This window comes from Drosophila guanche, unplaced genomic scaffold, assembly GCF_900245975.1.
Source record: "Drosophila guanche unplaced genomic scaffold, DGUA_6, whole genome shotgun sequence".
Classification (NCBI taxonomy): domain Eukaryota; kingdom Metazoa; phylum Arthropoda; class Insecta; order Diptera; family Drosophilidae; genus Drosophila; species Drosophila guanche.
In genome coordinates, this window is record NW_022995749.1 from 4,169,979 (window position 1) to 4,181,473 (window position 11,495).

At 35.4% G+C, this 11,495-nt stretch overlaps 3 protein-coding genes across 5 annotated transcripts in view; 2 read left to right on the plus strand and 1 right to left on the minus strand.

Annotated features, from left to right (window-relative positions):
* The first annotated feature begins 2,731 nt into the window (after nucleotides 1–2,731).
* Nucleotides 2,732–5,200, plus strand: LOC117585066. Its single transcript, XM_034274328.1, has 5 exons — nucleotides 2,732–2,804; nucleotides 3,566–3,877; nucleotides 4,160–4,540; nucleotides 4,608–4,852; nucleotides 4,975–5,200. Exons 2-5 carry the CDS (start codon nucleotides 3,574–3,576, stop codon nucleotides 5,182–5,184), a joined length of 1,140 nt encoding a protein of 379 aa, XP_034130219.1. The 5' UTR covers nucleotides 2,732–2,804; nucleotides 3,566–3,573; the 3' UTR covers nucleotides 5,185–5,200.
* Nucleotides 5,201–5,701: 501 nt separating this feature from the next.
* The window catches only part of LOC117585028, a 6,572-nt gene continuing 778 nt past the window's right edge, over nucleotides 5,702–11,495 (plus strand). Inside the window, exons 1-2 of one of the 2 annotated variants that reach the window (XM_034274272.1) lie at nucleotides 5,704–6,718; nucleotides 7,367–7,526. In XM_034274272.1, the coding sequence (XP_034130163.1) occupies nucleotides 5,825–6,718; nucleotides 7,367–7,474 (1,002 nt within the window). In that variant the 5' untranslated portion in view covers nucleotides 5,704–5,824 and the 3' untranslated portion in view covers nucleotides 7,475–7,526. Of the gene's footprint in view, nucleotides 6,719–7,366; nucleotides 7,527–11,495 lie in introns of those variants that run through there. The other variant, XM_034274273.1, reaches the window with a different exon arrangement.
* Nucleotides 7,807–11,495, minus strand: part of LOC117585027 (alpha/beta hydrolase domain-containing protein 17B-like) — a 5,704-nt gene continuing 2,015 nt past the window's right edge. Inside the window, exons 1-2 of one of the 2 annotated variants that reach the window (XM_034274270.1) lie at nucleotides 10,143–10,322; nucleotides 7,807–9,955 (exon numbers count right to left, since the gene is read on the minus strand). In XM_034274270.1, the coding sequence (XP_034130161.1) occupies nucleotides 8,148–9,764 (1,617 nt within the window). In that variant the 5' untranslated portion in view covers nucleotides 9,765–9,955; nucleotides 10,143–10,322 and the 3' untranslated portion in view covers nucleotides 7,807–8,147. Of the gene's footprint in view, nucleotides 9,956–10,142; nucleotides 10,411–11,495 lie in introns of those variants that run through there. The other variant, XM_034274271.1, reaches the window with a different exon arrangement.

Sequence of the window (11,495 nt, forward strand, 5' to 3'; positions counted from 1 at the left end):
TTCGGGATCATACTGATATCGTAGATTTTCTGTATTTATTTCTTTATGTATTTCACCGCGATCGGCTTGTTTGAATTCAGATATAATATTGTTACCCATTGCCTCAACATTATGATCAGCACATATATGGCTTTTGCGGTTTACAATTCTACCCATTGATTGTGCTGGAATAAGTAAAGAGAGCTCGGGATTTTTCTCAACCGCACTGTCAGCAGGACGAAACTTATTATTCTTCATCGCATCTCCTGGTAGCGTTCCAAAAAGAATTATATAAGCAGTAATTGTCACTAACATGTTAAAAATAGTAAAAATGTTTCTTTTGATTTTGTTACACGCAACAACTGACTTTCTTTCATGCCTGCTGATCATTTATACTTTTTTTCAACACGTTATAAAAGGCTTAGAAAGTGTTCACTATGATATCATTGTAAATAAAAAAAAAACAAGAAAATAAAAAATTGTTTCTGCTCGCCGAATTGTATATACGCTTACGACCGATAAATCAGTTTTAAGAAGATCTTTTAAGCTAATTTCAAGTGTGAAAAGTCCTACTGAGCTATATAAAAGCACACATAAGTAACTAAAAATGTGAAGATTTAACACTAACATGTGTACATATTAATATCGCTAGTTCTTCTTGTCATCCCTCAAGGAACAAAAGCAAACGTCTGCCCAAATTCATAAAACTTCAAAACATATTGGAGAGCTTAACAAAAGTAGAAATTAATCTTGATGGTAAAGGGATTAAAAACCTTATGTAATTTGGCTTTCGCCATAAGATTTGGTGAACATATACACAAAAGAAGCATGAGTAATACGCAAGGTATGAGCAATATGGGGTAGTGCATACAATTTTGCTCTTTTTCGCACCCTCTCCTACTCTCTTTTTTTGTAAATCTGCTTTATGTAAGAGCAGTGTTACAAAATTGAACGCACTATAGTTTCGAACGGAACGTTGTATATTTTTAACCAACTGAAGAAGCAATCGTTTTTCATAACAACGATCCAGAACCTCAACAAATTATTATCTTTAATATTTTAGTTTCAAAGTGATTTGAGATTGTAATCAAATCAAATTGTATAATGTTGGGAGCATAAATAAGAAATAATAAATATAAAGAAAATGAAACGGCAAATCTTTATGGTTGTTGTATATGCGTTATGTACAGTTGGGCTAAAACATGCATTTGGTAAATGTTTTACAGATTCAAATCCGCCAGATTACTTAAATGCAATTATATTCAAAAAAGACGGATCATGCGAGTCTGAACTAACTGTTAATATTCACATTAGTCCAAGTTTTGATAAAGAAAATCTGGAAAAGTTTTGGGTCCTTGACGAGACATATGAGACCACAAAACGGTCCAATTCAAAAATTCTATCTCCGTACTTGATTGCTGTTAGTCGAGGCGTGCCGATTAGCATGTATCCACTTCAATTTGTAAAAGTAAGAACTAGGTAATAAATAAAAGATATTCATAAAATAATAACATGGTTTTAGACAGTTAAGGACACGGAAATGAACTATGATGACTCACCCTATAACTCAAAACTACCCCTAATCTTCAACGGAGTTGAAAGACAAAACATTTCACAATGTGAGTATCTTATGCAAATTAGCAATGTTCATCACTTTGAAAACATAAACCAGATTTTATTTATGCACAAAGTAGACCCACATAGTTTAGTTTAGGAACAGTATTCCTGTATTTTTGGCAAATGTAGTACCTGGAACGTTGGGCACTTGTTGAAAGATGGCTTTAACGTCGTAGATCAACTATTTATTTATGGCTTGACATTAAATCGTTAAACTATTGTTCATAATGTATTCAAATATATTAAATATTATTTTTGTACAGCTAACATTTATATTTTTGAAGATTCAATTAACAAAGAAAATCATGGAATTCAAAATGAATACCTTTCAAAGTATTATATACCCGATCATTTTTCCCAGTCTAAATTTATGAAAATTAAAAATCGAAATTCACATTACATATCAAATATCGAAGACCACAAATGTCTACCAATAATTGAAAAGTGTAATAGCGATGAAAGATTCTTTAAAAATGTAAACGATAACGATGAAATTCCCTGCAATACTTGTGGCGGAAAAAATAAAAACTTAAGAGGCAAATCACAAAATAAATATGAGAGCAACTTAACGGTATCAAAAAACCAGTACGACTCTAATGCCCGCCATTTTGACTCACAGCATGAAAATCGATCTACCGAAAAGCCTGTTCGCCAATCATGTGGCTGCTTTCGAAATCCAGAAAATTGTAATTGTGTAGATTTAAAGCCAATCCGAGAAATAAAATCTAAATGGTAAGCTATCTGTATTCCAAGATAAAGTAAGCAATTGTTAGTGCGTGCTAGATAACAACTTTCCCTTAAACTTAACACTTATTTAATGCTATGATGTTGTTTAGAGTTTATTCGAATGGCTGTGCTTAGCTGTTTATTATAAGCGATACCCCAAACGCAATTCCATTAATTTTTGTTATTTCTGAGTAACATAGCAGCTATTTTTATGATATAGTAAAAAAAATTGATTCCGATCTATATTATTGGATCTGTTTTATTCCGATATAAAAATAATATTCAGAATTTGTTATCCATCAAACACACCGTCTTATTTATAATTGTATTGTCTTGTATTATATGGTTTATTTTCTTTATAGTAAAAAAAGCTGCAGTTTCTCAGTTTACGATATGAGTACCCCTATACCTTTCGTTGCAACTAAAATCGAAATTTTCAGAAAGCGTCATAATAGGTGGTGGAGGATTGTGCCAATAATTTTGTAAGTAAACCAATATAGATACACTTATAGTCCTAATCCAAAAAGGAAAAGTATTCAAAAAGTACCCGGTACTCACAGGGAATTCTTTTTTTTGTTGCAAACTATCAAGGGTTAATTTTTTGGTCGGCTCGATCTCGGTGGACTTTTAAATGAATATGACAAAACACAGTTAAATTGGCCAAAACAATTTCCAGTTTCTTACTCACTTGCCTTTCGCATTACAAGAAATATATTTGTAAGAACCCACTAGAAAATGTATGTGTTCTTCTTTATACATTCGGCAGATTAAATAGTCTGACTGGAATATTTGCAAACGGAAATCTTTCCGTTCTATTTACTACAAATATAGATGTCCTACAGATGGAAAAATCAATATGGCTCCAAAATCAAAAACTTTTTATAAAAAAAACCAAATTAGTAAATGAAACAGATCGTGAAAGGCGAAAAGAACCGACTCAAGAAAGATTTATTAATGATTTCCGAAATTCTCGTATCTTTGATTTATCCAGAAATTTTGTACCTAAAAATGAACAACAAAACTTTATACAAGCTAATTTCAGAGCACAGTCAACGAAGCCTAAAGGTTCAATTAATAACATTAAAAACCATGGAAAATTTCCAGGTTCCATAACCAAGTTGAAAAAATCTGCAAATAGTGAGAACCATTTGTACTTAAATATGCTTGAAGGACAATTACCAGGTAATTCATGTCCTTATAAATTGATACTTATGAAATTGTATATTTAAACTTGATTAATTAGCGCTTAGCATGAAAATAAAGATGCCCTTCCGAGAGAATACGGCTTTATTACTAAATCATTACAAAGTAAAAATATCTAGAATTATTACTGATACCACGACAAAGGATGCTCTTCAAATTACGGTCGAACTTATTAATAAAGGACTTGCAGCGAAAGAATTTTTCATAAATATTGGCAACTGTCAACAATCATATGGGACATTAAGACCAATAGGTGTTAAGAAAATACTATATCCATATGTTGGAGAATCTGTAACGCTTATGTTGCCTTTAATAATTGGTTTAAAGAAAAAAATTAAATTTAGTTGCGACGGTAAGCTGTATATAATTCAGAAGAAACATTTGAGACCAATTACTTACCCCGTTATTTGCATTTTCATTTTTATTACATAATATATTATCATAAAATCTCATTAATTTATGAAGCATTTTTGAAACCCCAATTTTAAATATATTTTCGTGCTATGTTCGTTGTCTGAATCCATTCATAATTTTTTTTTTAGTTTCGCACTATTTTCCGGTTGAAGTGTGAAGAGAGAGTTTAATAGGCAAATGTATTATCTATACTAGTTCATATAAACATGTTGTTTTCCAGTTGTTGTAAAGACCAGTATGATGAGGATCGCTGCGGAAGCCGGGTCAAAAATCATGAAACAGCCTAATGCAAATATGGCCAGTGTAGCAAAGAGGACAATGGATATTAAAATACATTCAAGATGTTTTTGTGTCTGGAGATGTCGCTGCCATTGCCTTGATAAATTGGAAACTTATATTAATTTTAATGTTTGTGAAAAAATGAACTATAATTCCGAAAGTGATGCAGGGCTTCTGTTAAACTGCCCACCTGCAGAGCAACGAAATGATATATGCATCATGGAGAGCAGTAATGCTATCAATAATTCAAAATCATACAATTCTGTTTTGTTTAAAATTCTACGCTTTGCTCTTTGTATATTGTTAATGCTGTTGGGTTTAGGTAAGTCAGATATAGAACGAATAGGGAATGGTCGCTAGACGTTTTTTTTTTGTTTCCTTCTTTACAGGATTATTAAAGGCTGTTTTCGGATTTTTTATCAAATCAATAAATAAGTTCGGATTTAATGCTATTCAGCCGGGAATGATTTTTGAATGCACTTCTACAACAAGAATTTTTCTAGTTAATTGTTTCTTCTTTATTTGTATACCATTTGTAGTTTGGTGCAAGTGCTTTAGACCAAAGGTCGAAGATTTAATGGCAGCTAGTACCGAATGGTTGTGTAATCCGCAAGCTAATGATGAAAACTCTAAAGTAAGTTAAAGTTGTGTTGGAAATAGCCTTAAAACAAAAAATTAACATTGTGATTATGAATTATCTTAAAAATTAAAAATATATTCATTTACTTAAACATTTTATTTTTCTTTGTATTTTAGGAAAATGAATTTGATTGCAAACGCCGTCTTTTATCTGGCTATCAGGAAACCGAACATAGCATGACCGAAAATGTTCTCCGTGCACTTAACCGAGTACACGAAACTGATTTATTTGAAGATGAAAAACAAGACGATGATGAAAGTACAGCTTATATTTTAGAAGTATTGGAAGAGAGCAAAAACTCGCTAAGCAGATTAGTAAAATTATAAATTAAATAACATTCTTCAAAATATAAGAATATTTGTATAACATAACTTGTACTGTTTTGAAATAAAATGTTTTATTGCAAAGTCAAAAGGCAAAACAAGAAGAAAGATATGAGGAGGATTCACTTCTTTCCTTACAGTATTTGGATTATCATTGAATAACATTAATTTCGAAATTATGTACATCAATTACACTACACGACACAGTTTTTCCTCAAGGAACCAAAACAACTTTTTCAAAAATAAACCTAAACGTGATATAGTAGCTACCATAAAATATGATGTAGGTTCAGGTATCTTTGAAATATAATTGACTCAGAAAAGAGCATTTACCAAAAAAACATTTAGCAAGGATTGTTGCAAACGAACTTGGACAATTTTTCCCGATGCAAGGTACATCGATGAACGACGCAGAGTGGGGCCTTAAACTAATCACTTCTGATAGAAATCTGACGGAAGGATCGAGGTCATAGGAGCCATTGCTTAGCTATGACATTAAAACTTAGCTGTGACATTATTTATTATAGTTTAACTTATCTTGAAACCTCATTCAATTCCGAATGGTCTCAAGGCATTTTCCAAAATTTGTTTAGTTTTATTTTCAATATTACAATTTTCTAATCGAGGACAAACGTTGGAAGCCATGGCTAGAAATCACCACCGTCAGTCAGGAGGCGAGGATCAGTCTCCTCCCAGTAGTCCCTTGCTGTACTGGATCATTTCGGCTGTCATAGTGATCGGAACATCATGTCTTCTGTATGTTCTCTTTCCCGCCCAGAAGTCTGCTCATGATGGATATCAGTCTGGACAACCACTGGTGCCTGCTACTCGGCTACTGGCTGGGCTAGGAGCTGGCTATCATTCGTGGCGCGACTCCGAAACGGCTGCAGCAGCGGCAGAGGCGACCGCAGAGGAGAAAGCTTCTCGTTGCCACTTCTGTAGCCAGCCGATGTACATGAAGAATGCCTTCAACCAGATTGGCCTGCAAGTACAGAACCAGGACAGGGCCCTAGGCCAGATGGCGGAAGAACTAAGCCGCGATCGTAAGTTTCGTTCGGTCGCATTAATGGGTCCACCCGGCGTCGGCAAGACCATGACGGCCACGGCTCTAATAAAGAATTTTCCATGGCCCGAAAACGTTCGAACCTACTCGTGGAACTCAAAAGAGTCTGGTAAAGACGATGTGTCCAAATTCCGCAAGTTGAGGGAATTTATGCACGATTTGTCCGGTTGTGGTATGAATCTACATATTATTGATGACCTTAATGTGGATAATCCTGAGATAGTACCGATATACAACGATATGATGTTAAGGCGCGAGAGTGAGGGAACTAAGGACAAGGGAACAGCATCTGAAACAGTTTTTGTTGTCTATATATTCAATCTGAAGTCCAAGGACTTGGAAAATCAGCTTAAGTATCTGCAAAAGCTTTCACCCCATACAAAGTCAGTAGCCTTCCGATCCTTTGAACCTAAGGATCTCAAGTCCTGCTTGGAGAACGAACTGAAGGCTGCCAATTACAAGCTAAGCGAGGAGGCCAGGAGACATCCAACTGATTNGGAGAAAGCTTCTCGTTGCCACTTCTGTAGCCAGCCGATGTACATGAAGAATGCCTTCAACCAGATTGGCCTGCAAGTACAGAACCAGGACAGGGCCCTAGGCCAGATGGCGGAAGAACTAAGCCGCGATCGTAAGTTTCGTTCGGTCGCATTAATGGGTCCACCCGGCGTCGGCAAGACCATGACGGCCACGGCTCTAATAAAGAATTTTCCATGGCCCGAAAACGTTCGAACCTACTCGTGGAACTCAAAAGAGTCTGGTAAAGACGATGTGTCCAAATTCCGCAAGTTGAGGGAATTTATGCACGATTTGTCCGGTTGTGGTATGAATCTACATATTATTGATGACCTTAATGTGGATAATCCTGAGATAGTACCGATATACAACGATATGATGTTAAGGCGCGAGAGTGAGGGAACTAAGGACAAGGGAACAGCATCTGAAACAGTTTTTGTTGTCTATATATTCAATCTGAAGTCCAAGGACTTGGAAAATCAGCTTAAGTATCTGCAAAAGCTTTCACCCCATACAAAGTCAGTAGCCTTCCGATCCTTTGAACCTAAGGATCTCAAGTCCTGCTTGGAGAACGAACTAAAGGCTGCCAATTACAAGTTAAGCGAGGAGGCAGAAATCAAGGTTCTCGAGGGAGCTCAGCAAAACTTAGATGTATCTGGATGCAAGTCCCTGAAAGCACTAGTTCAACAGCTTGGCGAGCCACTGACATCCAACTGAGTCCATTAAACGATAAATTAGAAGACGTGGATTCACTTCTTTCCCTACAGTATTTGCATTATCATTGAATTACATTAATTTCGAAATTACATCAATTACACTACACGACACAGTTTTTCCTCAAGGAATCAAACCAACTTTTTCAAAAATAAACCTAAACGCGATATAGTATCTCCGATAAAAGATAGTGTAGGTTCAGGTATCTTTGAAATATAATTTACTAAACTCTATCTAAATGTGTTAAATATTAAAGAAAACACGAGATGACTCAGCCAAATTTTGTAGATTTGTTTACTTAGATCTTTATAAAGATTTTATTACTATAAAATGTATTACAACAGTATTGAAAATAATATTAATATGAAATAATACATTAGTACACATATGAATATGTTTGCGAATGTAGTTATGTAAGTCTATAACACAAAACCCCATTCTAACGGGTCGTTTTCGTGTTACCTTATTTAAATGCAAAACTACGGTAAAAATGTTAAGCTTATATTAGTCGTAAATTACTACTACAAATAGATATTGTATTCTTGTTTATTTGTATTTGGATTCAATTGATACACAATAAGTTTTAGATGTTCTATAAATACATATGTATATGAAATCAAAATGAGCTTATGTAGATACACTTTAAAATTGGCTTGTATTTATTTAGTACATTTTTTTAACAGGTGGTTTCTAGCAAAGTATCCGGTTTATGAGTACTTGAAAAGGGTTTTACTTTTTTGGGGGAAAGTTTTAAAGATATTAAGTCTTTATGGCAACTCGCATGTTGCTCTGAAATATGTTTATTTCCATGAAACAGTTCTGTTGTGTGTATTCCAATCGAAAGGCTTTGTTGATTAAACGCTTTTTCAGAAGCAGGGATATTACGTATGTCCAAATCGCTTATTGACAACGGAACCATTGTAGTTAGCGATGGCTTATAAATTTGCTCTGAAAGTCTACGAATGTTCAAGGGCAACTCTTCTTTACATTTGGTAGAGATTGATGAAAAGCTATGTCTAGATGGCAAATTGTCTGCGTGAATTTGTAATTTTTCTTGACCATTTCGACAAAGAAAATTAACATCATTTTCATTTACAGTTTTACTGGAATTGCTTGACAACGGGTTCGAGATATCCCCTAATCTATCCAGTGTAAAACTTCCAGATTTTGTTTGGGAATTTGTACCTAATTTATGTGAATGTGAACCGTTTTGATAAGAAAATGTGGCAAACAGCAGGCCAGGCTTTTCCAAAACAACGTGATTATCATTAGCCTTTTTAATATTGTTTAATGTTGGTTGGATACAATTTTTTTTTTTATTTATTTCCGGAAAAGGTATATTTTTAGTGTAAGAAATTGGTTTATCTTGACAGACATATTCTGTTTGAAACCGTGATAGTTCCAATGGGCAGTCCGTTTCACGTTTGACCCATGGATCGATATTTTGAAATAGGTGTAAAGGTTTTTCTTCTTTAGAGGAAACTTTGTAACTAATATCTGGTTTTCTGATCCATGGATTCGAAGGATACAGCAAACAGCCAGTACTTCTTTGCTTGGTATTTTGATTATGCCTCAAATCATATAAAAAATTAGCTTTACCCATTTCTATATTATTTGGAGAAGTTTGCTCGGATTTGCTAATATTTTGAGTGACATGACAAGTCAATTGATTGTCTGGCTTTATAAAAAATGGGGTTATCACTTGAGAGCCTCCGTACTTAAAGGAATTGATATTGTTTTCATCAGAAATCATTACGGCATTACGAGAGTTTTTTGTTCTATTATTTGTCGTTTTGGAACATAGTCCTAATTTTTCCTTTCCAAGCACACTTTTTGGTTGATAACATATCTGTGTTGGCTCATCCGTACCTTTTTTTTTGCTATAATCTTTCGTGGGGCATACTGGGGAAACGGAGTCATACATTTTGGCACTGCAGGTACCGAGATGTTCTGGAGTATCAGATTCTAAATTGGTTTTAAAAACATCTGTTTCCTTTGATTCGGACCCATTTAAATTAACTGATTTCTCACAGCTGCACATTACTGTTGATGACATGGATGAAACTTGTTTGACTGCATGGAGGGATCTGCTTGAAATAGCTCCCCCCTTGACATCATTGGTATCGACTTTTTGGGAGGTTTTGTTATTTAAATATCGATCTGATAGTTGAGTATGTTGACTATTTATGTATAAATTTGCATTCATCGGTAAATGTGGAAATATAACAGGAAGTGTTGGGGAAATATTTGGTTCTTGTTTTAATCGAGAAACCAAAAAACCATTTGATTTCATACCGTTAATTTTCTGACTGTCATCTTTTTTATTTAGCTTTTTGTATTCATTTCCGCAGGATTTGGTTGAAAATTCGATTTTCGGTAGCTCGGAGGAGATTGGTTGGGCTGCATAAAAAGAGCCCGAATGTTTTTGCTAAAGAAACTTCTGTTGATGAGATTTAGCGGAATTGTGGCTGGAGTTTGGGGCACCTGTAAAAAAAAACGAACACTTATTAAATGCATAAACATAAATATATTCAGAAAAAACTCGTGAGGCACTCAGGGTTCGCTCTCACAAAATATGTATAAAAAAATGTACATAGATATACATATATACATACCTTTGTACATGTGCGGAATTAATTAATAATTTAAAAATATTTTTTGAATTACTAACCATCATTTTCTATCCGTGTTGTATTTGTGGCCAAAGATTTTCTAGTTGATTCTTTTTCTGTAGCAGTTAAGGTATTAAGGTGTTTTGGACTTGGGGGCAAACTTCCTTCGACAGGATTTAGATTAGATACAACTGCTGTAGTGTCACTAACACCAACTACTGCATCGACATTGCTCTTTAATTGTCATTTGATAAGTTCCACTGAAAGAAATTTTCTCAAGCGTTCGTAGTATTGTGGATGCAGCTCAACATCATTATGGCCAGCGCCCTGAAATTAAGGTATATCAAATTAGACGAGACGGAAACGTTGCGATGCACGGCAAGGGCCGCGTCTCTCCTTTTATAACTTTATTAACTGTACAATTTGATCGGAGAGAAAAGTTACAGATTAAGAAACAAAGAAAACAAAACAAACAAATTAAAAAAGCTAAATGTTCGTAGGCGACTCAGAATAGAGCATTTACCAAAAAAAAACATTTAGCAAGGATGGAAGTCTTGGACAGTTTTTACCGATGCACGGTACATCGATGAACGACGCACAGTGGGGCCTTTAATTAATCACTTCTAATAGAAATCTGTCGGAAGGATCGAGGTCATAGGAGCCATTGCTTAGCTATGACATTAAAACTTAGCTGTGACATTATGTATTATAGTATAAATAGTATAACTTATTTTGAAACCTCATTCAATTCCGACTGGTCTCAAGGAATTGCCTGCTACTCGGCTACTAGCTGGGCTAGGAGCTGGCTATCATTCGTGGCGCGACTCCGAAACGGCTGCAGCAGCGGCAGAGGCGACCGCAGAGGAGAAAGCTTCTCGTTGCCACTTCTGTAGCCAGCCGATGTACATGAATAATGCCTTCAACCAGATTGGCCTGCAAGTACAGAACCAGGACAGGGCCCTAGGCCAGATGGCGGAAGAACTAAGCCGCGATCGTAAGTTTCGTTCGGTCGCATTAATGGGTCCACCCGGCGTCGGCAAGACCATGACGGCCACGGCTCTAATAAAGAATTTTCCATGGCCCGAAAACGTTCGAACCTACTCGTGGAACTCAAAAGAGTCTGGTAAAGACGATGTGTCCAAATTCCGCAAGTTGAGGGAATTTATGCACGATTTGTCCGGTTGTGGTATGAATCTACATATTATTGATGACCTTAATGTGGATAATCCTGAGATAGTACCGATATACAACGATATGATGTTAAGGCGCGAGAGTGAGGGAACTAAGGACAAGGGAACAGCATCTGAAACAGTTTTTGTTGTCTATATATTCAATCTGAAGTCCAAGGACTTGGAAAATCAGCTTAAGTATCTGCAAAAGCTTTCACCCCATACAAAGTCAGTAGCCTTCCG